The sequence below is a fragment of the Aphelocoma coerulescens genome, unplaced genomic scaffold (genome assembly GCF_041296385.1).
Source record: "Aphelocoma coerulescens isolate FSJ_1873_10779 unplaced genomic scaffold, UR_Acoe_1.0 HiC_scaffold_143, whole genome shotgun sequence".
Taxonomy (NCBI): Eukaryota; Metazoa; Chordata; class Aves; order Passeriformes; family Corvidae; genus Aphelocoma; species Aphelocoma coerulescens.
The window spans coordinates 392931-420680 of record NW_027183494.1 but is presented as its reverse complement, the minus strand read 5'-3'; the positions used below and the strand labels follow the sequence as shown (position 1 = coordinate 420680).

The 27750-nt window shown below is 67.5% G+C and overlaps 1 protein-coding gene across 1 annotated transcript; it reads left to right on the top strand.

Annotated features, from left to right (window-relative positions):
- On the top strand, nt 1-27318 carry LOC138100813 (lysine-specific demethylase 6B-like). The gene is given in 16 exon segments (XM_068998675.1): nt 1-5; nt 1017-1247; nt 1518-2483; nt 3581-3686; nt 3688-3708; nt 5165-5270; nt 9557-9762; nt 12149-12213; nt 12879-12947; nt 14665-14813; nt 17282-17396; nt 18724-18911; nt 20750-20891; nt 23505-23631; nt 26055-26225; nt 27245-27318. Coding segments are annotated over 16 exon segments (2691 nt in total). The 3' UTR covers nt 27269-27318.
- Nucleotides 27319-27750: the final 432 nt, after the last annotated feature.

The following is a 27750-nucleotide window of genomic DNA, read 5'->3' as shown; positions in this document are numbered from 1 at the left end:
ATGGGGTGGGGGGATATGGGGATGGGGGGATGGGGGGGATATGGGGGGATATGGAGGGCACGGGGGGGGGATACGGGGATGGGGATGGGGGAGGGGGGATGGGGGGGATATGGGGGGGCACGGGGTGGGGGGGACACGGGGGGGACAGGGGAGGAACAGGGGGACATGGGGGGGGACCCGAGGATGGGGGAGGGGGGACACGGGGGGGATGGGGGGGCACGGGGATGGGGGGCACGGGGGGATGGGGGTGATGGGGGGACACGGGGGGAGGGGGGATGTGGGAGGGAGATGGGGGGGACATGGGGGGGATGGGGGGCACAGGACATTGAGATTGGAGGGGGACATGGGGGGGATGGGGGGGACACGGGGGGGGCGCAGGGATGGGGGCACAGGACTGGGGGGGGACACAGGAAGGGCCCCCCCACTTCAGGCTGTGACTCGGGGTCCCCCCCAAATGTCCCCGCAGGCTCCCGACCACCGCTACCAACCCTCCGGAGCCGCCGGGGCCGGGGGGGGCGAGCGGGGGGGGTCCCCGCCCCCCACCTGCCCCCCGCCCCTCCCCCCTGCTGCGCCCCCCCGGACCCGCTCCCCGCCCCCCCCCTGCCCTGGCTGAAGGAGCCGGGGGGGGGGGGGACCCCCCTGGACGAGATCCTTTTTGGGGGACCCCCACCCAAGGAGGGGGCGGGGGGGGCCGATCCCCCCTTTGGGGGGGTCCCCGGGATCGTTCCCGGACCCCACCACCACCACCACCAGCACGGGGGGGGGCGCCCCCCAGACCCCCCCTTTCCCTTACCCCGACAAGGAGGAGGAGGAGGAGGAGGAGCCCCCCCCCCCACCACCACCACCACCAACCCCCCCCCCGGCGACTTCTGGCTGGGGACCCCCCCCCCCCACCCCCCGTTACCGCCGCCCCCCCTCTCCGAGGGGGCCCCCCCCGACGCCTCAGGAACCTCCCCCCGCGCCCCCCCCCTTCCCCCAGCCCCCCCCCCATTTCCTCGGGGGTCCCCTTTCCAAAGAGCGCCCCCGCCCCTCCCCCCCACCCCCCCGCACCCCGAGCCCCCTCCCCCACCCCTTGCCCCCCCCCCTCCCCCCACCCTCCTCCGACCCTCCGGGGGGTCCCCCCCCCGCCTCTTCGATTTCGGGGGCCCCCCCCCTTGGACGATCAATTCGAGGAACCCCCCCGAATTTGCCAAAATCTTGCCCGACGGCCTGGCCAACATCATGAAGATGCTGGACGAGTCCATCCGGCAGGAGGAGGGATGAGGGGGGGGGTCACCCCTCCCCCACCCCCACCTCCTCCCCCCCCCCTCCCCCTCCTCCACCCCCCTCCTCCCGCCCCCCCCTCCTCGCCCGCCCCAAAGCCCCTCCTTTCGGGGCCCCCCCGGGCCACGGCGACCCCCCGGACCCCCCCCGCCTTTACCCTTTCGGCAAACGGGACGACCCCAAAACCTCCCCGTTTTACGGCAAAACCGCCGCCCCTCCCCCCGCGCCCCCCCCTCCTCCGGACAAACCCCCAGGAGGAGGAGGAGGAGGAGGAGGAGGAGGAGGAGGAGGAGGGGGCGGCCCTACCCCCACCCCGCCTTCCCCACGCCCCCCAACCCCCCCCCAACTCGCTACCTCACCCCCGGGCTGGGGTCCCCCCCAGCCCCCCGGGCCGTGCCCGCCCCCGCCGGGGGGTCCCCGCAGCGAGTCGGAGGCGCTGGAGGAGATCAGCCGGGCCTGCGAGACCCTGGCCGAGCAAGCGGGCCGGCCCAGCCCCCCCTCGCCGGACACCCCCCCCCCACCGCCGCCGCCGCCGCCGCCGCCGCCCCCTCCCCCCAAACAGCAGCAGCTCGGGGGTCGCCGTCACCGCCGGCCCCCCCCTTCCCGCCACCACCACCACCACCACCATCACCACCACCACCACCACCACCACCACGCACCGCGACCTCCGCCGGGGCCCCCCCCGGCGCCGCCACCCCCGCAAAGAGGAGCGGGAGCGGCAGCAGCAGCAGCAGCAGCAGCAGCGAGGGGTGGGGGGCGAGCGGCCGGTGCTGGCCACGCTGGACCTGCAGAGCTCCGGCGTGCAGGAGAAAGGGGGGGCCCCCCCCCCAGGCTGGAAACGAAAGGTGGGGGACCCCCCCAACCTTCCTCCTCCTCCTCCTGCTGCTCCTCCTCCTCCTCCTCCTGCTGCTGCTGCCGCTGCCTCGGCCCCCCCCGGCCCCTCCGCCGGCCTTGGTCAGCTCGGCCGATCTCCTCAAGCTGCGCTCGCTGGGCGAGGGGCCCCCCAAAGAGCTCAAGATTCGCCTGATCAAGGTGGAGAGCGGCGCTGCCGGGGGGGCCCGGGGGGCTGCCGGGCCTCGGCCACGGGGGTCCCGCCGGTGCCGTGGCGGCGCCGGTGCCGGCGATGCTTTTGTGGCCTCGGAAGTCGGGGAGCCGCGGGGGTTGCCCCTGGCCCAGCTGACCATCCGGCACAGCGCGGCTGAGGTGGTGCGGGCCAGCAAGTGAGTGGGGGGTGCCAGGGGGGTTTGGGGGCTCATTTGGGGGGGTCCTGGAGGGGTTTGGGGGTTCACAGGGCTCATTTGGGGGATCCTGGAGAGGTTTGGGGGTTCATGGGGCTCATTTGGAGGATCCCGGGGGGGTTTGGGGGCTCATTTGGAGGATCCCAGGGGGGTTTGGGGGCTCATTTGGGGGTCCTGGAGGGGTTTGGGGGGTTCATGGGGCTCATTTGGAGGATCCCAGGGGCGTTTGGGGACTCATTTAGGGGGTCCTGGAGGGGTTTGGGGGCTCATTTGGGGGGTCCTGGAGGGGTTTGGGGGTTCACAGGGCTCATTTGGGGGGTGCCAGGGGGGGTTTGGGGGCCCATTTGGGGGGTCCTGGAGGGGTTTGGGGGTTCACGGGGCTCATTTGGGGGATCCTGGAGAGGTTCGGGGGTTCATGGGGCTCATTTGGAGGATCCCAGGGGGGTTTGGGGACTCATTTGGGGGGTCCTGGAGGGGTTTTGGGGGTTCATGGGGCTCATTTAGGGGGTGCCAGGGGGGTTTGGGGGCTCATTTGGGGGGTCCTGGAGAGGTGTGGGGGTTCACGGGGCTCATTTGGGGGGTGCCAGGGGGGACTTGGGGGGATCTGAGCAGGATTTGGGGGATGCTGGGAGGGTTTGATCAGTTCCAGGGTGGGGATTTGGGTGGTTTGGGGGGGTCTGAGCAGGATCTGGGTGATTCCAGGGGGGTTTGGGCAGTTCCGGGGTCGGGATTTGGGTGGTTTGGGGGGGGTTTGGAGGCTCATTTGGGGGGTCCCAGGGGAGGTTTGGGGGGATCTGAGCAGGATCTGGGTGATTCCGGGGTGGGTTTGATCAGTCCCGGGGGGTTTGGGGGGATCTGAGCAGGATTTGGGTGATTCCAGGGGGGTTTGATCAGTCCCGGGAGGTTTGGGGGGATCTGAGCAGGATTTGGGTGATTCCGGGGGGGTTTGATCAGTCCCGGGGGGCTTGGGGGGATCTGAGCAGGATTTGGGTGATTCCGGGGGGGTTTGATCAGTTCTGGGGTGGGGATTTGGGGGTTCCCGGGGGGATTTTGGGGTCCCACTGACGCTGCCCCCGCAGGCAGGCGCGGCTGAAGGGGCCGTTCCGCGAGTCCTACCTGTGCCCCGCGCAGTCGGTGAAGCCCCAGATCGACGCGCGGGAGCAGCTCCCGCGGGACAAACTCAACCCCCCCCACGCCCAGCATCTACGTGAGTCCTCATTGGCTGCTGCCCGCATCCCCTGCATCCCGATTGGCTCCCTGGATGGGTCCTGTGATTGCTGATTGGCTCCCTGGCTGGGTCCCCTGATTGCTGATTGGCTCCTTATCTGGATCCCCTGATTGCTGATTGGCTGCCTCGATGTGTCCCCTGATTGCTGATTGGCTCCCTGAATGAATCTCGTGGTTGCTGATTGGCTCCCTGGATGAGTCCCCTGATTGCTGAATGGCTCCCTGGCTGGGTCCCCTGATTGCTGATTGGCTCCTTATCTGGATCCCCTGATTGCTGATTGGCTCCCTGGATGAGTCCCCTGATTGCTGATTGGCTCCCTGGATGAGTCCCCTGATTGCTGATTGGCTCCCTGGCTGGATCCCCTGATTGCTGATTGGCTCCCGGACTGGGTCCCTTGGTTGCTGATTGGCTCCCTGGATGAGGCTCCTGGTTGCTGATTGGCTCCCTGGCTGGGTCCCCTGATTTCTGATTGGCTCCTTCGCTGGGTCCCCCGATTTCTGATTGGCTCCCTGGATGAGGCTCCTGGTTGCTGATTGGCTCCCTGCTATCGATCCCAAGGCCTCCCCTTTCCTGATTGGCTGGTGGGAAGGGATCCGGGAGCGTCCTCCCTCCTGATTGGCTCCCTGGCTCTGTCCCTGCCTCCTGATTGGCTCCTGCCAGGGATCCCAGCGTGTTCCCTCTGCCCATTGGCTGATGGGAGGGGTCCTGGGGCATCCTCGCTGCTGATTGGCTCCTTGGCAGATTCCCTCCCTCCTGATTGGTCCGTCATGAGCAGCTCTTTGCTGATTGGCTGCCAGAAGGGGGTGGGTCCCTCCGCTCATCCCTGATTGGTTGATGGGACAGAGGACTCTGCGCTCTGATTGGCCCGTGGGCAGAGGCGGGTTTCCCAGACGATCCGTCTGCTGATTGGCTGCCGGGTTATGGCCTCTCAACCCTGATTGGCCGGCGAGCCAAACCCCCTCGATGCTGATTGGCCAATGAGCCGCTCAGCGTCGGTATTTCCCTGGTTCCCATTGGCCGCCGGCGGGGGTTGCTGGGCTGTGATTGGTCCTTGCGTGAGGGCGCCGGGCTGTGATTGGTCCTTGCGTGAGGACGCTGGGCTGTGATTGGTCCCTCCCTGAGGCTGCCGGGCTGTGATTGGTCACTGTGGAGAGTGCTGGGCTGTGATTGGTCCTTGCGTGAGGGCGCTGGGCTGTGATTGGTCCCTGTGGAGGGTGCTGCTCTGTGATTGGTCCCTGTGGAGGGTGCTGGGCTGTGATTGGTCACTGTGGAGGGCGCCGGGCTGTGATTGGTCCCTGTGTGAGGGTGCCAGGCTGTGATTGGTCCCTGCGTGAGGACGCCGGGCTGTGATTGGTCCCTGCCTGAGGGCGCCGGGCTGTGATTGGTCCCTCTGTCGGGCGCCGGTCGCTGATTGGCCGCCGCTGTTCCCGCCCAGCTGGAGAGCAAACGCGACGCCTTCTCGCCCGTCCTGCTGCAGTTCTGCACCGACCCCAAGAACCCCATCACCGTCATCCGGGGGCTGGCGGGGTCCCTGCGCCTCAGTGAGTCACCAAACACCCCAAAACACCCCAAAAACACCCCAAAAACACCCCAAAAACACCCCAAAATACCCCAAAATAACCCAAACACCCCAAAATAACCCAAACACCCCAAATCCCCCATGGATCCCCCCCATCACCGTCATCCACGGGCTGGCGGGGTCCCTGCGCCTCAGTGAGTCACCAAACACCCCAAAACACCCCAAAAACACCCCAAAAACACCCCAAAATACCCCAAAATACCCCAAACCACCCCAAAATACCTCAAAATACCCCAAATACCCCAAATCCCCCATGGATCCCCCCCATCACCGTCATCTGCGGGCTGGCGGGGTCCCTGCGCCTCAGTGAGTCACCAAACACCCCAAAACACCCCAAAAACACCCCAAAAACACCCCAAAATACCCCAAATACCCCCAAAATACCCTAAAAATACCTCAAAATACCCCAAACACCCCAAATCCCCCATGGATCCCCCCATCACCGTCATCTGCGGGCTGGCGGGGTCCCTGCGCCTCAGTGAGTCACCCAAACACCCCAAAACACCCCAAAAACACCCCAAAAACACCCCCAACCCCCCCCAAAACGCCCCAAAAACACCCCAAAAACACCCCAAATACCCCAAAATACCCCAAAATTACCCAAACACCCCAAAATAACCCAAACACCCCAAATCCCCCATGGATCCCCCCCATCACCGTCATCCGCGGGCTGGCGGGGTCCCTGCGCCTCAGTGAGTCACCCAAACACCCCAAAACACCCCAAAACCACCCCAAAATACCCCAAAAACACCCCGAAAACACCCCAAAATACCCCAAACATACCCCCAAACCACCCCAAAATACCTCAAAATACCCCAAACACCCCAAACCCCCCATGGATCCCCCCCATCACCGTCATCCGCGGGCTGGCGGGGTCCCTGCGCCTCAGTGAGTCACCAAACACCCCAAAACACCCCAAAAACACCCCAAAAACACCCCAAAATACCCCAAATACCCCCAAAATACCCTAAAAATACCCCAAAATACCCCAAACACCCCAAATCCCCCATGGATCCCCCCATCACCGTCATCCGTGGGCTGGCGGGGTCCCTGCGCCTCAGTGAGTCACCAAACACCCCAAAACACCCCAAAAACACCCCAAAATACCCCAAAATACCCCCAAACCACCCCAAAATACCCCAAAAATACCCCAAAATAACCCAAACACCCCAAAATACCCCAAACACCCCAAATCCCCCATGGATCCCCCCCATCACCGTCATCCGCGGGCTGGCGGGGTCCCTGCGCCTCAGTGAGTCACCCAAACACCCCAAAACACCCCAAAACCACCCCAAAATACCCCAAAAACACCCCAAAAACACCCCAAAAACACCCCGAAAACACCCCAAACTACCCCAAATACCCCCAAAATACCCCAAAAACACCCCAAAATACCCCGAAACACCCCAAAACCCCCCAAAACCACCCATCCCATCCCTGTCCCCATCCCTGTCCCTGTCCCCATCCCTGTCCCCATGGGACCCCCCCCACCCCCCGGGTACCCCCAAAATGACCCGGCCCCCCCCGTTTTTGGCAGACCTGGGGCTGTTCAGCACCAAGACCCTGGTGGAGCCCCCCTGTCCCTGTCCTTGTCCCCATCCCGTTCCCTGTCCCCATCCCTGTCCCCATCCCTGTCCCCATCCCTGTCCCTTTGTGACTCCCTTGTCCCTGTCCCAATCCCATCCCTGTCCTCTTGTGACCCCCTCCCTGTCCCCATCCCTGTCCCCATCCCCGTCCCTGTCCCTTTGTGACCCCCTGTCCCCATCCCATCCCATCCCTGTCCCCATCCCTATTTCTGTCCCTGTCCCCGTCCCTGTCCCCATCCTTGTCCCTTTGTGACTCTCCTGTCCCTCTTCCCATCCCATCCCATCCCATTGTGACCCCCGTCCCTCTTTCCATCCCATCCCTGTCCCCATCCCAATTTCTGTCCCTGTCCCCATCCTTGTCCCTTTGTGACCCCCCGTCCCTCTTCCCGTCCCATCCCTGTCCCCATCCTATCCCTGTCCCTTTGTGACCCCTCCTGTCCCATCCCTGTCCCCCCCATCCCTGTCCCTGTCCCCATCCCTGTCCCCTTGTGACCCCCCTGTCCCTGTCCCCATCCCTGTCCCCATCCCTGTCCCCATGGGACCCCCCCCACCCCCCGGGTACCCCCAAAATGACCCGGCCCCCCCCGTTTTTGGCAGACCTGGGGCTGTTCAGCACCAAAACCCTGGTGGAGCCCCCCTGTCCCTGTCCTTGTCCCCATCCCGATCCCATCCCTGTCCCCTTGTGACCCCCCCATCCCTGTCCCTGTCCCCATCCTTGTCCCCTTGTGACCCCCCTGTCCCTGTCCCCATCCCTGTCCCCGTCCCTGTCCCCATCCCTGTCCCCATGGGACCCCCCCCCACCCCCCAGATACCCCCAAAATGACCCGGCCCCCCCCCGTTTTTGGCAGACCTGGGGCTGTTCAGCACCAAGACCCTGGTGGAGCCCCCCTGTCCCTGTCCTTGTCCCCATCCCATTCCCTGTCCCTGTCCCCATCCCTGTCCCCATCCCTGTCCCCATGGGACCCCCCCCACCCCCCGGGTACCCCCAAAATGACCCGGCCCCCCCCGTTTTTGGCAGACCTGGGGCTCTTCAGCACCAAGACCCTGGTGGAGCCCCCCTGTCCCTGTCCTTGTCCCCATCCCCATCCCCATCCCTGTCCCTGTCCCCTTGTGACCCCCCCCATCCCTGTCCCTGTCCCCATCCTTGTCCCCTTGTGACCCCCCTGTCCCTGTCCCCGTCCCTGTCCCCATCCCTGTCCCCATGGGACCCCCCCCCACCCCCCGGGTACCCCCAAAATGACCCGGCCCCCCCCTGTTTTTGGCAGACCTGGGGCTGTTCAGCACCAAGACCCTGGTGGAGCCCCCTGTCCCTGTCCTTGTCCCCATCCCATTCCCTGTCCTTGTCCCCATCCCTGTCGCTGTCCCCATCCCTTTGTGATTCCCTTGTCCCCATCCCCATCCCATCCCTGTCCCTGTCCCCGTCCCTATCCCTTTGTGACTCTCTTGTCCCTGTCCCAATCCCATCCCATCCCGTTGTGACCCCCCTGTCCCTGTCCCCATCCCTGTCCTATCCCTGTCCCTGTCCCCGTCCCTGTCCCTTTGTGACCCCCCTGTCCCTCTTCCCATCCCATCCCTGTCCCCATGGGACCCCCCTGTCCCTGTCCCATCCCTGTCCCTGTCCCCATCTCTGTCCCTTTGTGACCCCCCCATCCCTATCCCCGTCCCTGTCCCCATGGGACCCCCCCACCCCCCGGGTACCCCCAAAATGACCCGGCCCCCCCCCGTTTTTGGCAGACCTGGGGCTCTTCAGCACCAAGACCCTGGTGGAGCCCCCCTGTCCCTGTCCTTGTCCCCATCCCATTCCCTGTCCCCATCCCTTTGTGATTCCCTTGTCCCCATCCCCATCCCATCCTGTCCCTGTCCCTTTGTGACTCCCTTGTCCCTGTCCCAATCCCATCCCATCCCGTTGTGACCCCCCTCCCTGTCCCCATCCCTGTCCCCATCCCCGTCCCTGTCCCTTTGTGACCCCCTGTCCCTCTTCCCATCCCATCCCTGTCCCCATGGGACCCCCCCTGTCCCTGTCCCCATCCCTGTCCCCACAGGACCCCCCCCACCCCCCGGGTACCCCCAAAATGACCCGGCCCCCCCCCGTTTTTGGCAGACCTGGGGCTGTTCAGCACCAAGACCCTGGTGGAGCCCCCCTGTTCCTTGTCCCCATCCCTGTCCCCTTGTGACCCCCCTGTCCCTGTCCCCATCCCTGTCCCCATCCCTGTCCCCATCCCTGTCCCCATGGGACCCCCCCCACCCCCCGGATACCCCCAAAATGACCCGGCCCCCCCCGTTTTTGGCAGACCTGGGGCTGTTCAGCACCAAGACCCTGGTGGAGCCCCCCTGTCCCTGTCCTTGTCCCCATCCCTGTCCCTGTCCCCTTGTGACCCCCCTGTCCCTGTCCCCATCCCTGTCCCCGTCCCTGTCCCCATCCCTGTCCCCATGGGACCCCCCCCCACCCCCCAGATACCCCCAAAATGACCCGGCCCCCCCCCCGTTTTTGGCAGACCTGGGGCTGTTCAGCACCAAGACCCTGGTGGAGCCCCCCTGTCCCTGTCCTTGTCCCCATCCCATTCCCTGTCCCTGTCCCCATCCCTATCCCCATCCCTGTCCCCACGGGACCCCACCCCCCGGGTACCCCCAAAATGACCCGGCCCCCCCCCGTTTTTGGCAGACCTGGGGCTGTTCAGCACCAAGACCCTGGTGGAGGCCAGCGGCGAGCACGCGGTCGAGGTGCGCACGCAGGTGCAGCAGCCCTCGGACCAGAACTGGGACCTGTCGGGGACGCGCCAGGTGTGGCCCTGCGAGAGCAGCCGCTCGCACACCACCATCGCCAAGTACGCCCAGTACCAGGCGTCCTCCTTCCAGGAGTCCCTGCAGGTCAGTCAGGGGGTCACAGGGACAGGGGACACCTTGGGGACACCTTGGGGACACCTTGGGGACATGGGGGACACAACTCAATGATAGGGGACACAAGGGACACAGCAGGGACCCCAAACCAGCATCTCCCAGTACGCCCAGTACCAGGTGTGCTCCTTCCAGGAGTCCCTGCAGGTGAGGGACGGGGACAGGGGACACCTTGGGGACATGGGGGACATGGGGGGACATGGGGGGACACACCCCGGGGACAGGGGACACAGGGGACACGGCAGGGACCCCAAACCAGCATCTCCCAGTACGCCCAGTACCAGGCGTCCTCCTTCCAGGAGTCCCTGCAGGTGAGGGATGGGGACATCAGAGGGTTTGGGGACACACTGGGGACACACTGGGGACACACTGGGGACATGGGGGGACACACCCCGGGGACAGGGGACACAGCAGGGACCCCAAACCAGCATCTCCCAGTACGCCCAGTACCAAGTGTGCTCCTTCCAGGAGTCCCTGCAGGTGAGGGATGGGGACAGGGGACACCTTGGGGACATGGGGGACACACCCCAGGGACAGGGGACACAGGGGACACGGCAGGGACCCCAAACCAGCATCTCCCAGTATGCCCAGTACCAGGTGTGCTCCTTCCAGGAGTCCCTGCAGGTGAGGGACGGGGACAGGGGACACCTTGGGGACATGGGGGACACACCCCGGGGACAGGGGACACAGGGGACACAGCAGGCACCCCAAACCAGCATCTCCCAGTACGCCCAGTACCAGGCGTCCTCCTTCCAGGAGTCCCTGCAGGTGAGGGATGGGGACAGGGGACACCTTGGGGACATGGGGGACACACCCCGGGGACAGGGGACACAGCAGGGACCCCAAACCAGCATCGCCCAGTACGCCCAGTACCAGGTGTGCTCCTTCCAGGAGTCCCTGCAGGTGAGGGACGGGGACATCAGAGGGTTTGGGGACACACTGGGGACACACTGGGGACACACTGGGGGACACACTGGGGACATGTTGGGGACATGGGGGACATGGGGGACACAACTCAGTGATAGGGGACATGGGGGACACAGCAGGGACCCCACACCAGCATCTCCCAGTACGCCCAGTACCAGGCGTCCTCCTTCCAGGAGTCCCTGCAGGTCAGTCAGGGGGTCACAGGGACAGGGGACACCTTGGGGACACCTTGGGGACATGGGGGACACAGCAGGGACCCCAAACCAGCATCTCCCAGTACGCCCAGTACCAGGTGTGCTCCTTCCAGGAGTCCCTGCAGGTGAGGGACGGGGACAGGGGACACCTTGGGGACACCTTGGGGACATGGTGGGGACACGTTGGGGACAGGGGGACACAGGCGCAGGGGGACACAGGAGACACAGAGGATTCGTGTCCCCAAGGAACCCCAAGAGTCCCCAGGGCGTTGCCAAGTGTCCCTCAGTGTCCCCGAGTGTCCCCTTGGTGTCCCTGAGTGTCCCCTTGGTGTCCCCGAGTGTCCCCTGCTGTCCCTGAGTGTCCCCTTAGTGCCCCTGAGTGTCCCCTGGTGTCCCTGAGTGTCCCCTCAGTGCCCCCTTGGTGTCCCTGAGTGTCCCTTTGGTGTCCCCTGGTGTCCCCTTGGTGTCTCCCGGAGCCCCCAGAATGTCCCCAGAATGTCCCCTGGAATTTCGGGGCATCCCTGGAGCATCCCCGAGTGTCCCCCAGCGTCCAGAGGGGCTGAGGTGGCACCTGAGGTCACACCCAGGGCTGAGGTGACACCTGGGGTGGCACCCGGGGCTGAGGTGACACCTGAGGATGAGGTGACACCTGAGGATGAGGTGACACCTGAGGTGACACCCGGGGCTGAGGTGACACCTGAGGTGACACCAGGGCTGAGGTGACACCCAGGGCTGAGGTGACACCTGGGGCTGAGGCCACACCTGGGGTCACACCCGGGGCTGAGGTGACACCAGGGCTGAGGTCACACCTGAGGATGAGGTGACACCTGAGGTGACACCTGAGGTGACACCCGGGGCTGAGGTCACACCTGGGGTCACACCTGAGGTGACACCTGAGGATGAGGTGACACCTGAGATGACACTGGGGGCTGAGGTCACACCTGGGGTGGCACCCGGGGCTGAGGTGGCACCTGGGGCTGAGGTGACACCTAAGGTGGCACCTGAGGTGACACCTGGGGCTGAGGTGACACCTGAGGATGAGGTGACACCTGAGGTGACACCAGGGCTGAGGTGACACCCAGGGCTGAGGTGACACCTGGGGCTGAGGCCACACCTGGGGTCACACCCGGGGCTGAGGTGACACCCGGGTTGAGGTGACACCCGGGGCTGAGGTGACACCTGGGGCTGAGGTGACACCTGGGGCTGAGGTGACCCCTGAGGTGACACTGTCCCCGCAGGAGGACAAGGACAGCGAGGATGAGGAGGCCGAGGAGCCCGACAGCACCACCGAGACCCCGCCCAGGTGGGGACACGCCCGGGTCCCCTCTTGGGGACATCCTGGGGGGTGGGGGGGGGGGGACACACCCAACGTGTCACCCCCTCCCCAGCCCGGGCCACCGCGGGGGGAGGGTCCCGATGTCCCCGAGGGGTCCCTGTGTCCTTTGGGGGGGGGGTCCCGATGTCCCCAAGGGGTCCCTGTGTCCTTTGGGGGGGGTCCCGATGTCCCCAGGGTGTCCCCAGGGTGTCCCTGGGGGGGTCGTGGTGCCTCCAGAGGGTCCCCAGGGTGTCACTGGGGGGGTCCCGATGTCCCCAAGGGGTCCCTGTGTCCTTTGGGGGGGGTCCCGATGTCCCCAGGGTGTCCCCAGGGTGTCACTGAGGGGGGGTCCTGGTGCCTCCAGAGGGTCCCCAGGGTGTCACTGGGGGGGTCCCGATGTCCCCAGGGTGTCCCCAGGGTGTCCCTGTGTCACTGAGGGGGGGTCCTGGTGCCTCCAGAGGGTCCCCAGGGTGTCACTGGGGGGGTCCCGATGTCCCCAGGGTGTCCCCAGGGGGGTCCCAGTGTCATTTTGGGGGGGTTCTCAGGGGGTGTCCCCGGGGGGCGGGGGGGGGGGTCCCCAGACCCTGGAGGGGAGACACGGCCCCCTTGGGGACCCCATCCCCGCCCCCCCCGTGACCCCCTGTCCCCCCCAGCCCCCCCGACCAGAAATCCCACCAGATCATCAAGTTCGGGACCAACATCGACCTCTCGGACGCCAAGAGGTGGGGGGACACCCCTGGGGGGTGGGGGGGCACCCCTGGGTGACAATGGGGGGGGGTGGGGGACACCCCTGGGGGGTGGGGGGGCACCCCTGGGTGACAGGGGGAGGACACCCCTGGGGGGTGTGGGGACACCCCTGGGTGACAGTGGGGGGGGTGGGGGACACCCCTGGGGGGTGGGGGGGCACCCCTGGGTGACGGGGGGGGACACCTCTGGGTGACAATGGGGGGGGGGGACACCCCTGGGGGTCTGGGGGGTGGGGGACAGTCCTGGGTGACAATGGGGGGTGGGGACACCCCTGGGGGGTGTGGGGACACCCCTGGGTGACAATGGGGGGGGTGTGGGGACACCCCTGGTGACAATGGGGGGGGTGGGGGACACCCCTGGGGGGTGGGGGGGCACCCCTGGGTGACAATGGGGGGGGTGGGGACACCCCTGGGGGGTGGGGGGCACCCCTGGGTGACAATGGGGGGTGGGGGGACACTCGTGGGTGACAGTGGAGGGGTGGGGGACACCCCTGGGGGGTGTGGGGACACCCCTGGGTGACAATGGGGGGGTGGGGACACCCCTGGGTGACAGGGGGGACACCCCTGGGGGGTGGGGGGACACCCCTGGGTGACAGTGGGAGGGTGGGGGGACACTCGTGGGTGACAGTGGAGGGGTGGGGGACACCCCTGGGGGGGTGGGGGGACACCCCTGGGTGACAATGGGGGGGGTGTGGGGACACCCCTGGAGTTCGGGGGACACCCCTGGGTGACAATAGGAGGGTGGGGACACCCCTGGGGGGTGTGGGGACACCCCTGGTGACAATGGGGGGGTGGGGGGACACCCCTGGAGTTCGGGGGACACCCCTGGTGACAGTGGGAGGGTGGGGACACCCCTGGGGGGTGGGGGGGCACCCCTGGGTGACAATGGGAGGGGTGGGGGACACCCCTGGGGGGTGGGGGGGCACCCCTGGGTGACAATGGGGGGGGTGGGGGGGCACCCCTGGGTGACAATGGGGGGGGGTGGGGGGACACTCCTGGGTGACAATGGGGGGGACACCCCTGGGGGTCTGGGGGGTGGGGGGACACTCCTGGGTGACAATGGGGGGTGGGGACACCCCTGGGTGACGGGGGGACACCCCTGGGTGACAATGGGGGAGGTGGGGGGACACCCCTGGGTGACAATGGGAGGGTGGGGACACCCCTGGAGTTCGGGGGACACCCCTGGGTGACAATGGGAGGGTGGGGAGACCCCTGGGGTGGCTGGGGGGGGGGGGGACACTCGTGGGTGACAATGGGAGGGTGGGGGGACACCCCCTGGGGGGGCTGGGGGGTGGGGGGACACCCCTGGGTGACAATGGGAGGGTGGGGGGACACCCCTGGGTGACAATGGGGGGGGGGGGGCTCAGGGTCACCTGTGGGTGCAGCAGGGCCACCTGGGGGGCTGGGCTGGGGGTCAGGGCCGCCGGCCGGCGGGTGACAGGCTGTGGTCACCCAGGTGCCGCCCCGTGGGTGACAACTGGGGGGGGACAGGGGGTCACAGCCGCTCTCAGGTGACAACTGAGGGGCTCAGGGTCACCTGTGGGTGCAGCAGGGCCACCTGTGGGGGCTGGGCTGGGGGTCAGGGCCGTCGGCCGGTGGGTGACAGGCTGCGGTCACCCAGGTGCCACCTCGCGGGTGCCTCCCCGTGGGTGCCACCCCCTGGGTGCCACCCGTGTCCCCCCTATCCCCGCAGGTGGAAGCCGCAGCTGCAGGAGCTGCTGAAGCTGCCGGCGTTCATGCGCGTGTCCTCCACCGGGAACATGCTGAGCCACGTGGGCCACACCATCCTGGGCATGAACACCGTGCAGCTCTACATGAAAGTGCCCGGCAGCCGCACCCCCGGTGACCGCGGGGACAGCTGGGGGACAGCGGGGACATGGGGGGGACAGTGGGGACATGGGGGGGACAGCGGGGAGATGGGGGACACGGGGGGACAGTGGGGGGACAGCTGGGGGACAGCGGGGACATGGGGGACACGGGGGGACAGTGGGGGGACAGCTGGGGGACAGTAGGGACACAGGGGACAGTGGGGACATGGGGGGGACAGTGGGGACAGCTGGGGGACAGCGGGGACATGGGGGGGACAGTGGGGACAGCTGGGGGACAGCGGGGACATGGGGGACACGGGGGGACAGTGGGGGGACAGCTGGGGGACAGTAGGGACACAGGGGACAGTGGGGACATGGGGGGGACAGTGGGGACATGGGGGACAGTGGGGACATGGGGGGGATGCGGGGGGACGGCTGGGGGACAGTGGGGACAGCTGGGGGACAGTGGGGACACGGGGACATCTGGGGACATGGGGAGACACGGGGACAGAGGGGACACGGGGGGACAGAGGGGGACAGCTGGGGACATGGGGGACAGTGGGGACAGCTGGGGGACACAGGACAGTGGGGGACAGCTGGGGACACGGGGACAGCGGGGACAGTGGGGACACAGGGGGACGGCTGGGGGACAGTGGGGACACGGGGGACATCTGGGGACATGGGAGGACACGTGGACAGTGGGGACATGGGGACACAGGGGGACAGCTGGGGGACACGGGGCACAGGGGGGGATAGCTGGGGACAGTGGGGACATGGGGACAGCGGTGACAGTGGGGACACAGGGGAATACGGGGGGACAGTGGGGACAGCTGGGGACATGGGGGGACACGGAGACAGCGGGGACATCTTGGGATAGCTGGGGACATGGACACAGGGACACTGGGGACATGGGGGGACAGCTGGGGACACAGAGGGACATGGGACAGAGGGGACACGGGGGGACAGTGGGGACATGGGGGGGACATCTGGGGACATGGGGGGACACGTGGACAGTGGGGACATGGGGACACAGGGGGACAGCCGGGGGACACGGGGGACAGTGGGGACAGCTGGGGGACACGGGACAGTGGGGGACAGCTGGGGACAGCGGGGACACGGGGACAGTGGGGACAGTGGGGACACGGGGGGACGGCTGGGGGACAGTGGGGACACGGGGGGACAAGGGGGACAGTGGGGACACAGGGGGACATCTGGGGACATGGGGGGACACGGGGACAGCGGTGACAGTGGGGACACAGGGGAATACGGGGGGACAGTGGGGACAGCTGGGGACATGGGGGGACATGGGGACAGTGGGGACAGCTGGGGGACAGAGGGGACACGGGGGGACATGGGGGACAGTGGGGACACAGGGGGACAGAGGGGACACGGGGGGACAGTGGGGACACGGGGGGACATCTGGGGACACGGGGGGACACGTGGACAGTGGGGACACGGGGACACAGGGGGACAGCTGGGGACAGCTGGGACAGGTGGGGACATGGGGGGACACGGGGGGACAGTGGGGACATGGGGGGACAGTGGGGACACAGGGGACACGGGATGGCTGGGGGACAGCTGGGGACATGGGGGGACGTGGGGACAGCAGAGACATGGGGGGACAGTGGGGACATGGGGAGACATGGGGGGACAACGGGGGGGCACAGGGACATGGGGGGACATCTTAGGATAGCTGGGGACACGAGGACAGGTGGGGGACGGAGATAGTGGGGACAGCTGGGGACACGGGGGACAGTGGGGACACCTGGGGACAGTGGGGACACGGATGGGCCGCAGGGACACCTGTGCTGAGGAGCCACATCGTGGTGGTGGCACCACCTGGGCGTGGTTTTGGGGCGCTTCAGGGGTACGGGAAGGGACGCGGGTGACACCACGGGTGACACCATGGGTGACACTGTGAGTGACACCACGGGTGACACCGTGGGTGACACTGAGTGACACTGCGGGTGGCACCGTGGGTGACACTGTGAGGGACACCATGGGTGATACCGTGGGTGACACTGTGAGGGACACCACGGGTGATACCGTGGGTGACACTGAGTGACACCGCGGGTGGCACCGTGGGTGACACTGTGGGTGACACCGTGGGTGACACTGTGAGTGACACCGCGGGTGGCACCGTGGGTGACACTGTGAGTGACACCGCGGGTGGCACCGTGGGTGACACTGTGAGGGACACCACGGGTGACACCGTGGGTGACACTGAGTGACACCGCGGGTGATACCGTGGGTGACACTGTGAGTGACACCGCGGGTGACACCGTGGGTGACACTGTGAGGGACACCATGGGTGGCACCGTGGGTGACACTGAGTGACACTGCGGGTGACGCCGTGGGTGACACTGTGAGCGACACCGCGGGTGACACCGGGGACACCGATAAGGGCAGGGTGACACCGGGGGGGGTTACACCCGCCGGGGGGGTGACACGAGGTGACGGTGACGGTGACAGTGACGGTGACAGCGGTGGCGTCCCCCGCAGGCCACCAGGAGAACAACAACTTCTGCTCGGTGAACATCAACATCGGCCCCGGCGACTGCGAGTGGTTCGCGGTGCATGAGCACTACTGGGAGACCATCTCCGCCTTCTGCGACAGGTGGGCGTGGCCTGGAAAAGGGGGCGTGGCCTGGGAAAAGGGGGCGGGGTTATGGGAAAGGGGCGGGGTTACCAGGGCAGCTCGACTGTAGGGAGAGCATCCCCCCCTTTCGCAACAGGTGGGCGGGGCCTGGGAAAGGGGGCGTGGCCTGGAAAAGGGGAGTGGCCTGGGAAAGGGGAGTGGCCTGGAAAAGGGGGCGTGGCCTGGGTAAAGGTGGTGTGGCCTGCATGAAGGGGGAGGGGTCTGCATGAAGTGGGTGTGGCCGGGGTAAAGGGGGCGGGGTTAGAGGGGCAGCGCTACTGGGAGAGCATCCCCCCCTTCTGGGAAAGGGGGAGGGGCCTGGGGAAAGGGGGAGGGGCCTGGGTGAAGGGGGTGGAGCTTAGGGAAGGGTGCAGGGGAAAGGGGAGGGGCTTGGGGAAAGGGGAGGGGCCTGAGGAAAATGGGTGGGGTTTAGGGAAAGGGGAGGGGCTGGAGAAAGGGGGCGGGGCTTAGGGAAAGGGGAGGGGCCAGAGAAGGGGGTGGGGTTTAGGGAAAGGGGAGGGGCCTGAAAAAAGGGGTGAAGTTTAGGGAAAGGGGAGGGGCCTGAGAAGGGGGTGGAGCTTAGGGAAAGGGGCGGGGCCTGAGGAAAAGGGGTGGGGCTTAGGGAAAGGGGAGGGGTCTGAGAAAGGGGGGGGGTTAGGGAAAGGGGAGGAGCCTGAGAAGGGGGTGGGGCTTAGGGAAAGGGGAGGGGCCTGAGACAAGAGGTGGGGTTTAGGGAAAGGGGAGGGGCCAGGGAAGGGTGGGGTTTAGGGAAAGGGGAGGGAGCTGAGAAAAGGGGCGGGGCTTGGGGGAAAGGGGTGGGGCCTGAGAAGGGGTGGGGCTTAGGGAAAGGGATGGAGCCAGAAGAGGGTGGGGTTTAGGGAAAGGGGAGGGGGCTGAGAAGGGTGGGGTTTAGGGAAAGGGGAGGGGCCTGAGGAAGGGGAGGGGTTTAGGGAAAAGGGAGGGGTCTGAGGAAGGGGAGGGGTTTAGGGAAAAGGGAGGGGTCTGAGAAAAAGGATGGGGTTTAGGGAAAGGGGAGGAGCCTGAGAAAATGGGTGGGGCTTAGGGAAAGGGGAGGGGCCTACACACCATAATTAGTGTTAATTATGCAGAGGCATGGCTGGGGTAGAGCCAGTGGGTGTGGCCTGGTGCTTGGGGGGGGGTGTGGCCATGCACGGGGGGGCGTGTCCAGGTGGGATGGGCGTGGCCAAATCCCAAAGGCAAAGAGACTTGGGAGGGAGCGGGCGCGTCCAGGCGTGGGCGTGTCCAGGTGTGGGCGGGGCTGTCGCTGACCACGCCCCCGGCGCAGGCACGGCGTGGACTACCTGACGGGCTCGTGGTGGCCCATCCTGGAGGACCTGTACCGTTCCAACATCCCGGTGTACCGCTTCGTGCAGCGCCCCGGCGACCTGGTGTGGATCAACGCCGGCACCGTGCACTGGGTGCAGGCCACGGGCTGGTGCAACAACATCGCCTGGAACGTGGGGCCGCTGACCGGTGAGGGGACACGGGGGGACTGAGGGGATACTGGGAACACTGGGGGAACTGGGGGGATACTGGGGGTAGTGGGGAGAGATATCGCCTGGAACGTGGGGCTGCTGACCGGTGAGGGGACACAGGGGAACTGGCGATACTGGGGGGATACTGGGGGGACTGGGGAGAGACATCGCCTGGAACGTGGGGCCGCTGACCGGTGAGGGGACACAGGGGAACTGGGGATACTGGGGGGATACTGGGGGGACTGGGGGGACTGGGGACATTGGGGGGACTGGGGAGAGACATTGCCTGGAACGTGGGGCCGCTGACCAGTGTGGGGACACGGGGGGACTGGGGATACTGGGGGGATACTGGGGGGACTGGGGACATTGGGGGGACTGGGGAGAGACATCGCCTCACCTGGAACGTGGGGCCACTGACTGGTGAGGGGACACTGGGGAACTGGGGACACTGGGGGGATACTGGGGGGACTGGGGACATTGGGGGGACTGGGAAGAGACATCGCCTCGCCTGGAACGTGGGGCCGCTGACCGGTGAGGGGACATGGGGGGACTGGGGGGATACTGGGGGGACTGGGAAGAGACATCGCCTGGAACGTGGGGCTGCTGACTGGTGAGGGGACACGGGGGGATTGGGGATACTGGGAGGGACTGGGGGGACACTGGGGAAGAGTGGGGAGAGATATCACCTGGAACGTGGGGCTGCTGACTGGTGAGGGGACACGGGGGAACTGGGGACACTGGGGGGATACTGGGGGGACTGGGGACATTGGGGGGACTGGGAAGAGACATTGCCAGGAACGTGGGGCCGCTGACCAGTGTGGGGACACGGGGAGACTGGGGGGATACTGGGGGGACTGGGAAGAGACATCGCCTGGAACGTGGGGCTGCTGACTGGTGAGGGGACACGGGGGAACTGGGGACACTGGGGGGGACTGGGGGGACACTGGGGAAGAGTGGGGAGAGATATCACCTGGAACGTGGGGCCGCTGACCGCTGAGGGGACACGGGGGAAATGGGGACACTGGGGGGAAATTGGGGGGACTGGGGACATTGGGGGGACTGGGGAGAGACATTGCCAGGAACGTGGGGCTGCTGACCGGTGAGGGGACATGGGGGGACTGGGGGGACTGGGGGGGGGACTGGGGACATGGGGGGCCTGGGGGGACTGGGGAGAGACATCACCTGGAACACGGGGCCGCTGACCGGTGAGGGGACACTGGGTGGACATTGGGGATAGTGGGGGGACACTGGGGGGACTGGGGTGGGACTGGGGACACTGGGGGGGGACTGGGGGGACACTGGGGGCACTGGGGGACTGGGGAGAGACATCGCCAGGAACGTGGGGCCGCTGACCGGTGAGGGGACACTAGGAGGACACTGGGGGGACATTGGCAATACTGGGGATACTGGGGGGACACTGGGGCGATATTGGGGACACTGGGCACACTGGGAGGGACATGGGGGGGCACTGGGGGGAAGGGACACACCCCGGGTGTGTGAGGACAACGTGGCGCTGCCACGTGGGGCCGCAGAGGGGCCCGGGGCGGGCCGGGGGCGCGGTGGCCGTGCCGGGGGTGTGGTGGCCACGACAGGGGCGTGGTGGCCGTGCCGGGGGTGTGGTGGCCGTGCCGGGGGCGCGGTGGCCGTGCCGGGGGTGTGGTGGCCGTGACGGGGGCGCGGTGGCCGTGCCGGGGGTGTGGTGGCCACGACAGGGGCGTGGTGGCCGTGCCGGGGATGTGGTGGCCGTGACGGGGGCGCGGTGGCCGTGCCGGGGGTGTGGTGGCCGTGCCGGGGGCGCGGTGGCCATGACGGCGCCGCTGTCCCCGCTGTCCCCAGCGTACCAGTACCAGCTGGCCCTGGAGCGCTACGAGTGGAACGAGGTGAAGAACGTCAAGTCCATCGTGCCCATGATCCACGTGTCCTGGAACGTGGCCAGGACCGTCAAGATCAGCGACCCCGACCTCTACAAGATGATCAAGTGAGCGTGGGGACACCTGGGGACAGCTGGGGACACCCAGGGACAGCGGGGACACACCTGGGGACACCTGGGGATGGCTGGGGACACACAGGGACAGCTGGGGACAGCTGGGGACACACCTGGGGACACCTGGGGACACCCAGGGACAGCGGGGACACACGGGGGCAGCTGGGGACACACCTGGGGACACCCAGGGACACCTGGGGACAGTGGGAACACACAGGGACAGCTGGGATACACAGGAGGGACACCTGGGGACATACGAGGGCACACGGGGACAGCTGGGGACACCTGGGGACACCTGGGGGACAGCAGGGACACACAGGGACAGCTGGGGACACACCTGGGGACATCTGGGGACAGCCTGGGGACAGCTGGGGACAGCTTGGACACACAGGGACACACGGGAACAGTGGGGACAGCGGGGACACACCTGGGGACAGTGGGGACACACAGGGACAGCTGGGATACACAGGAGGGACATCTGGGGACACACGAGGGCACACGGGGACAGTGGGGACACCTGGGGACACCTGGGGGACAGCAGGGACAGCTGGGGACAGCTGGGGACACACCTGGGGACACCTGGGGACACCCAGGGACAGCGGGGACACACCTGGGGACAGCTGGGTACAGGGGGAACACACAGGGACAGCTGGGATACACAGGAGGGACACTTGGGGACACACGAGGGCACACGGGGACAGTGGGGACACCTGGGGACACCTGGGGGACAGCAGGGACAGCCGGGGACAGCTGGGGACACACCTGGGGACACCTGGGGACACCCAGGGACAGCGGGGACACACCTGGGGACAGCTGGGTACAGGGGGAACACACAGGGACAGCTGGGATACACAGGAGGGACACTTGGGGACACACGAGGGCACACGGGGACAGTGGGGACACCTGGGGACACCTGGGGGACAGCAGGGACAGCCGGGGACAGCTGGGGACACACCTGGGGACACCTGGGGACACCCAGGGACAGCGGGGACACACCTGGGGACAGCTGGGTACAGGGGGAACACCTGGGGACACACGAGGACACACGGGGACAGCTGGGGACACACCTGGGGACACCTGGGGGACAGCGGGGACAGGTGGGGGACAGCAGGGACACACAGGGACAGTGGGGACACACAGGGATAGACGGGGGCACCTGGGGACACCTGGGGACAGCTGGGGGACAGCTGGGACACACAGGGACAGCTGGGACACACAGGGATACACGGGGGCACCTGGGGACAGCTGGGGACACACCTGGGGACACCTGGGGACACACGAGGGCACATGGGGACAGCTGGGGACAGCGGGGATAGCTGGGGACACACAGGGACAGCGGGGACAGCTGGGAACACCTGGGGGACAGCGGGGGACAGCCTGGGGACAGTTGGGGACAGCTTGGACATACGGGGACACACGGGGACAGCTGGGACAGTGGGGACACCTGGGGGACACCTGGGGACACCTGGAGGACAGCTGGGGACACCCTGGGGATACACAGGGACAGGTGGGGACACCCAGGGATGGGGTGACATGGACAGGGTAGGGACCCACGGGGATGGGGACGGGGACAGGGTGGGGACACCCAGGGACAGGTGGGGACACCCAGGGACACCCAGGGACACCCAGGGATGGGGTGACATGGGCCAGGGGGACGGGGACAGGGACAGGGTGGGGACACCCAGGACACAGTGGGACAGGGACGGTGGAGCAGAGGCTCTGCGGGACTTGGTGGGGGCTTGGCTGCCCCACGGTGGGTGACGGTGGGTGACAGTGGGTGACGGTGGGTGACAGTGGGTGACAGTGTCCCCACAGGGGGTGACAGCGGGTGAGGTGATGGGGGTGACAGCAGGTGACAGCGGGTGGCAGTGGGTGCCAGCGGGTGCCAGCAGCGGGTGACAGTGGGTGACAGTGGGTGACAGTGGGTGCCAGCGGGGGGCAGTGGGTGCCAGTGGCTGACAGTGGCTGACAGTGGGTGACAGCGGGTGGCAGTGGGTGACAGCGGGTGGCAGTGCCAGCAGCGGGTGACGGTGCCAGCGGGTGGCAGCAGCGGGTGACAGCGGGTGACAGTGCCAGCAGCGGGTGCCAGCAGCAGGTGGCAGCAGCGGGTGATGGTGCCAGCGGGTGGCAGCAGCGGGTGACAGCGGGTGGCAGCAGCGGGTGACGGTGGCAGCGGGTGGCAGTGGCAGCAGCGGGTGCCAGCAGCGGGTGCCAGTGGGTGACAGCGGGTGACAGCGGTTGGCAGCGGGTGACGGTGGCAGCGGGTGGCAGCGCCAGCAGCGGGTGACAGCGGGTGCCAGCGGGTGCCAGCGGGTGACGGTGGCAGCGGGTGGCAGTGCCAGCAGCGGGTGGCAGCAGCGGGTGCCAGCGGGTGCCAGCGGGTGCCAGCGGGTGCCAGCGGGTGACGGTGGCAGCGGGTGGCAGTGCCAGCAGCGGGTGCCAGCGGGTGCCAGCGGGTGACAGCGGGTGACAGCGGGTGACGGTGGCAGCGGGTGGCAGTGCCAGCAGCGGGTGACAGTGGGTGACAGCGGGTGGCAGCGGGTGCCAGCGGGTGACGGTGGCAGCGGGTGGCAGTGCCAGCAGCGGGTGACGCGCGCCCTCGGGCAGGTACTGCCTGCTGCAGTCCATCAAGCACTGCCAGGTGCAGCGCGAGAGCCTCGTGCGCGCGGGGAAGAAAATCGCCTACCAGGGCCGCGTCAAGGACGAGCCGGCCTACTACTGCAACGAGTGCGACGTGAGTGCGGGGCTACCGCCGGGGGGCCGGGGCTACGGCCGGGGCTACTGCCGGGGGGCTGGGGCTACTGCCGGGGCTACCGCCGGGGGGCTGCGGCTACTGCCGGGGCTACCGCCGGGGGGCTGGGGCTACTGCCAGGGCTACCGCCGGGGGGCCGGGGCTACCGCCGGGGGGCTGCGGCTACCGCCGGGGCTACCGCCGGGGGGCTGGGGCTACTGCCAGGGCTACCGCCGGGGGGCTGGGGCTACTGCCGGGGCTACCGCCGGGGGGCTGCGGCTACCGCCGGGGCTACCGCCGGGGGGCCGGGGCTACTGCCGGGGGGCTGCGGCTACCGCCGGGGCTACCGCCGGGGGGCTGGGGCTACTGCCGGGGCTACCGCCGGGGGGCTGCGGCTACTGCCGGGGCTACCGCCGGGGGGCCGGGGCTACTGCCGGGGGGCTGCGGCTACTGCCGGGGCTACTGCCGGGGGGCTGGGGCTACCGCCGGGGGGCTGGGGCTACTGCCGGGGCTACTGCCGGGGGCCTGGGGCTACTGCCGGGGCCACCGCCGGCGGAGCTGGGCTACTGCCAGGGCTACTGCCGGGGCTACTGCTGGGGCTACTGCCGGGGCTGGGGGTGGGCCTGACCATGGCCTTGGGGTGCTCTTAGTGTGGGCGTGGGGTGGGCCTGGTGTGGCTGTGGGGTGCTCCTGGCAACAGCCTTGGGGTGCTCCTGGCCTAGGGGTGCTCCTGGCCATGGGGTGCTCCTGGCCACAGCCTTGGGGTGCTCCTGGCCATGGGGTGCTCCTGGCCATGGGGTGCTCCTGGCCACGGCCTTGGGGTGCTCCTGGCCATGGGGTGGGCCTGGCCACGGCCTTGGGGTGCTCCTGGCCATGGGGTGGGCCTGGCCACAGCCTTGGGGTGGGCCTGGCCATGGGGTGCTCCTGGCCTTGGGGTGCTCCTGGCCACGGCCTAGGGGTGCTCCTGGCCATGGGGTGCTCCTGGCCTTGGGGTGCTCCTGGCCATGGCCTTGGGGTGCTCCTGGCCATGGGGTGCTCCTGGCCATGGGGTGCTCCTGCCCTTGGGGTGCTCCTGGCCTTGGGGTGCTCCTGGCCATGGCCTTGGGGTGCTCCTGGCCATGGGGTGCTCCTGGCCATGGCCTTGGGGTGCTCCTGGCCATGGGGTGCTCCTGGCCATGGGGTGCTCCTGGCCGTGGCTTGGCGTGGTCTTGACCCTGGCCTTGGTACAACCTTGGAACGCTCTCGGCTGCGATCCTGGCCGAGCTCTTCACCCGGGATTGGCGTGGCCTTGGCGTGGCCTTGGCGTGGCCTTGGCAGGGTCCTGGCGTGGCCTTGGCATGGACCTGTCCCTGACCTCGGCTCTGGCCTTGGCGTGGGGCTGAGCATGGGCTTGGCCATTGCCATGGGCTGTCCTTGGCCGTGCCACTGACCACTGACCATTGCCATGGGGTGTCCTTGGCCATGCCACTGACCACTGACCATTGCCATGGGGTGTCCTTGGCCGTGCCACTGACCACTGACCATTGCCATGGGGTGTCCTTGGCCGTGCCACTGACCACTGACCATTGCCATGGGGTGTCCTTGGCCGTGCCACTGACCACTGACCATTGCCATGGGCTGTGGGGTGTCCTTGGCTGTGCCACTGGCCACTGACCATTGCCATGGGCTGTGGGGTGTTCTTGCCCATGCCTCTGACCACTGGCCATTGCCATGGGGCGTTCTTGGCTGCACCACTGACCACTGACCATTGCCATGGGGTGTCCTTGGCCGTGCCACTGACCACTGGCCACTGACCATTGCCGTGGGCTGTGGGGTGTCCTTGGCCGTGCCACTGACCACTGACCATTGCCATGGGGTGTCCTTGGCCATGCCACTGACCGCTGACCATTGTCATGGGGTGTCCTTGGCCATGCCACTGACCACTGACCATCGCCATGGGCTGTGGGGTGTCCTTGGCCGTGCCACTGACCGCTGACCATTGTCATGGGGTGTCCTTGGCCGTGCCACTGACCACTGGCCATTGCCATGGGGCATTCTTGGCTGCACCACTGACCACTGACCATTGCCACGGGGTGTCCTTGGCCGTGCCACTGACCACTGACCATTGCCACGGGGTGTCCTTGGCTGTGCCACTGACCGCTGACCATTGTCATGGGGTGTCTTTGGCCATGCCACTGACCACTGACCATTGCCATGGGGTGTCCTTGGCCATGCCACTGACCACTGACCATTGCCATGGGGTGTCCTTGGCCGTGCCACTGGCCACTGACCATTGCCATGGGCTGACCTTGACCATGCTGCTGCCCACTGGCAGCTGGCCGCTGACCATTGCCATGGGCTGACCTTGGCCGTGCTGCTGGTCACTGGCCGCTCTCTGCTGGTCACTGGCCGCTGTCCGCTGACCGCCGGCCGCCGCTGTGGCGCAGGTGGAGGTGTTCAACATCCTGTTCGTGACGAGCGAGACGGGCGGGCGCAACACGTACCTGGTGCACTGCGAGGGCTGCGCGCGGCGCCGCGGGGGCGGCCTGGGCGGCGTCATCGTCCTCGAGCAGTACAAGACCGAGGAGCTGATGCAGATCTACGACGGCTTCACCCTGGTGAGGGACGGCGGGGGGACGGCGGGGGATGGGGGGGACAGCGGGGATGGGGGGGGACAGAGAGGGGACAGAGGGGACAGAGCGGGGATAGGGTGGGGACAGGGCGGGGACAGCGCGGGGACACACTCGGGACACACCTGGGCACCCCTGGGACACACCTGGGCACATCTGGGGACACCTGGGGACACCTGGGCACACCTGGGGACACCCGGGGACACCTGGGGACACCTGGGGGGGCTGAGACACACCTGGGCACACCTGGGACACCTGGGGACACCTGGGCACACCTGGGCACATCTGGGACACACCTGGGGACACCTGGGACGCACCTGGGGACACCTCAGGGACACCTGGGCACATCTGGGAACACACCTGGGACACACCTGGGGACATCTGGGCACACCTGGGACACACCTGGGGACACCTCAGGGACACCTGGGACACATCTGGGAACACCTGGACACACCTGGGACACACCTGGGGACACCTGGGAACACCTCTGGGACACACCTGGGCACACTTGGGCACACCTGGGGCACCTGGGGACATCTGGGACACACTTGGGACACACCTGGGACACACCTGGGACACACCTGGGGAAATGTGGGGACACCTGGGACACACCTGGGCACATCTGGGGACACCTGGGACACACCTGGGGACACACCTGGGACACACCTGGGCACATCTGGGGACACCTGGGGACACCTGGGACACACCTGGGGACACACCTGGGCACATCTGGGGACACCTGGGGACACCTGGGACACACCTGGGGACACACCTGGGCACATCTGGGGACACCTGGGACACACCTGGGGGGCACCTGGGGGGCACCTGGGCACACCTGGGACATATCTGGGGCACACCTGGGCACATCTGGGGACACCTGGGACACACCGGGGGCCACACCTGGGGCCACCTGGGGGACCCCTGTGTGGGGCCACCCCCACGTCCCCTCCCCGGTGTCCCCAGGGTGGTGACCCCTCCCCCCTTTCCTGTCCCCTCCCCCCCCCCAGGTGACGCCGCCGACCCCCAGATGAGCCCCCGGCGGGGGAGGGGAACACGGGGGGGGGGACAGGGGGGTCCTCCCCCACCCCACCCCTCCCCCCACGAACACTTTTTATTTATTCACGGAGAAATTGCCCCAAAAATCGTCTGGACGGACAGGCCGCCCCTCCCCCGCCGCGGGGGGTGGGGGGGGGGAGGGGGGGGGCGAGGAAGGGTTTTTTTGGGTGGAAAAACTCCGCTTTTATACAAGAATACCGATTTATAGGAATTTACAAAGCCCCTCCCCCCCCGCGGTGGGGGATGGGGGGGGGGGTCTTTCTGCTCCCCCTCCCCCACCCCCACCCCGGAATTTTTGGGGGCCCGTGTAACTCAGTGGGGGGGAGGGGAGGCTCCCCTCGAGCCCCTCCCCCCTCATTTTGGGGGAGTTTGTGCCCCTCCCCCAACACAAAGGGGGTGCCCTGGAGGAGGGGGGGGGGTCCCTGCCCCTCCCCCAGCATTAGAAGGGGGGGAGGGG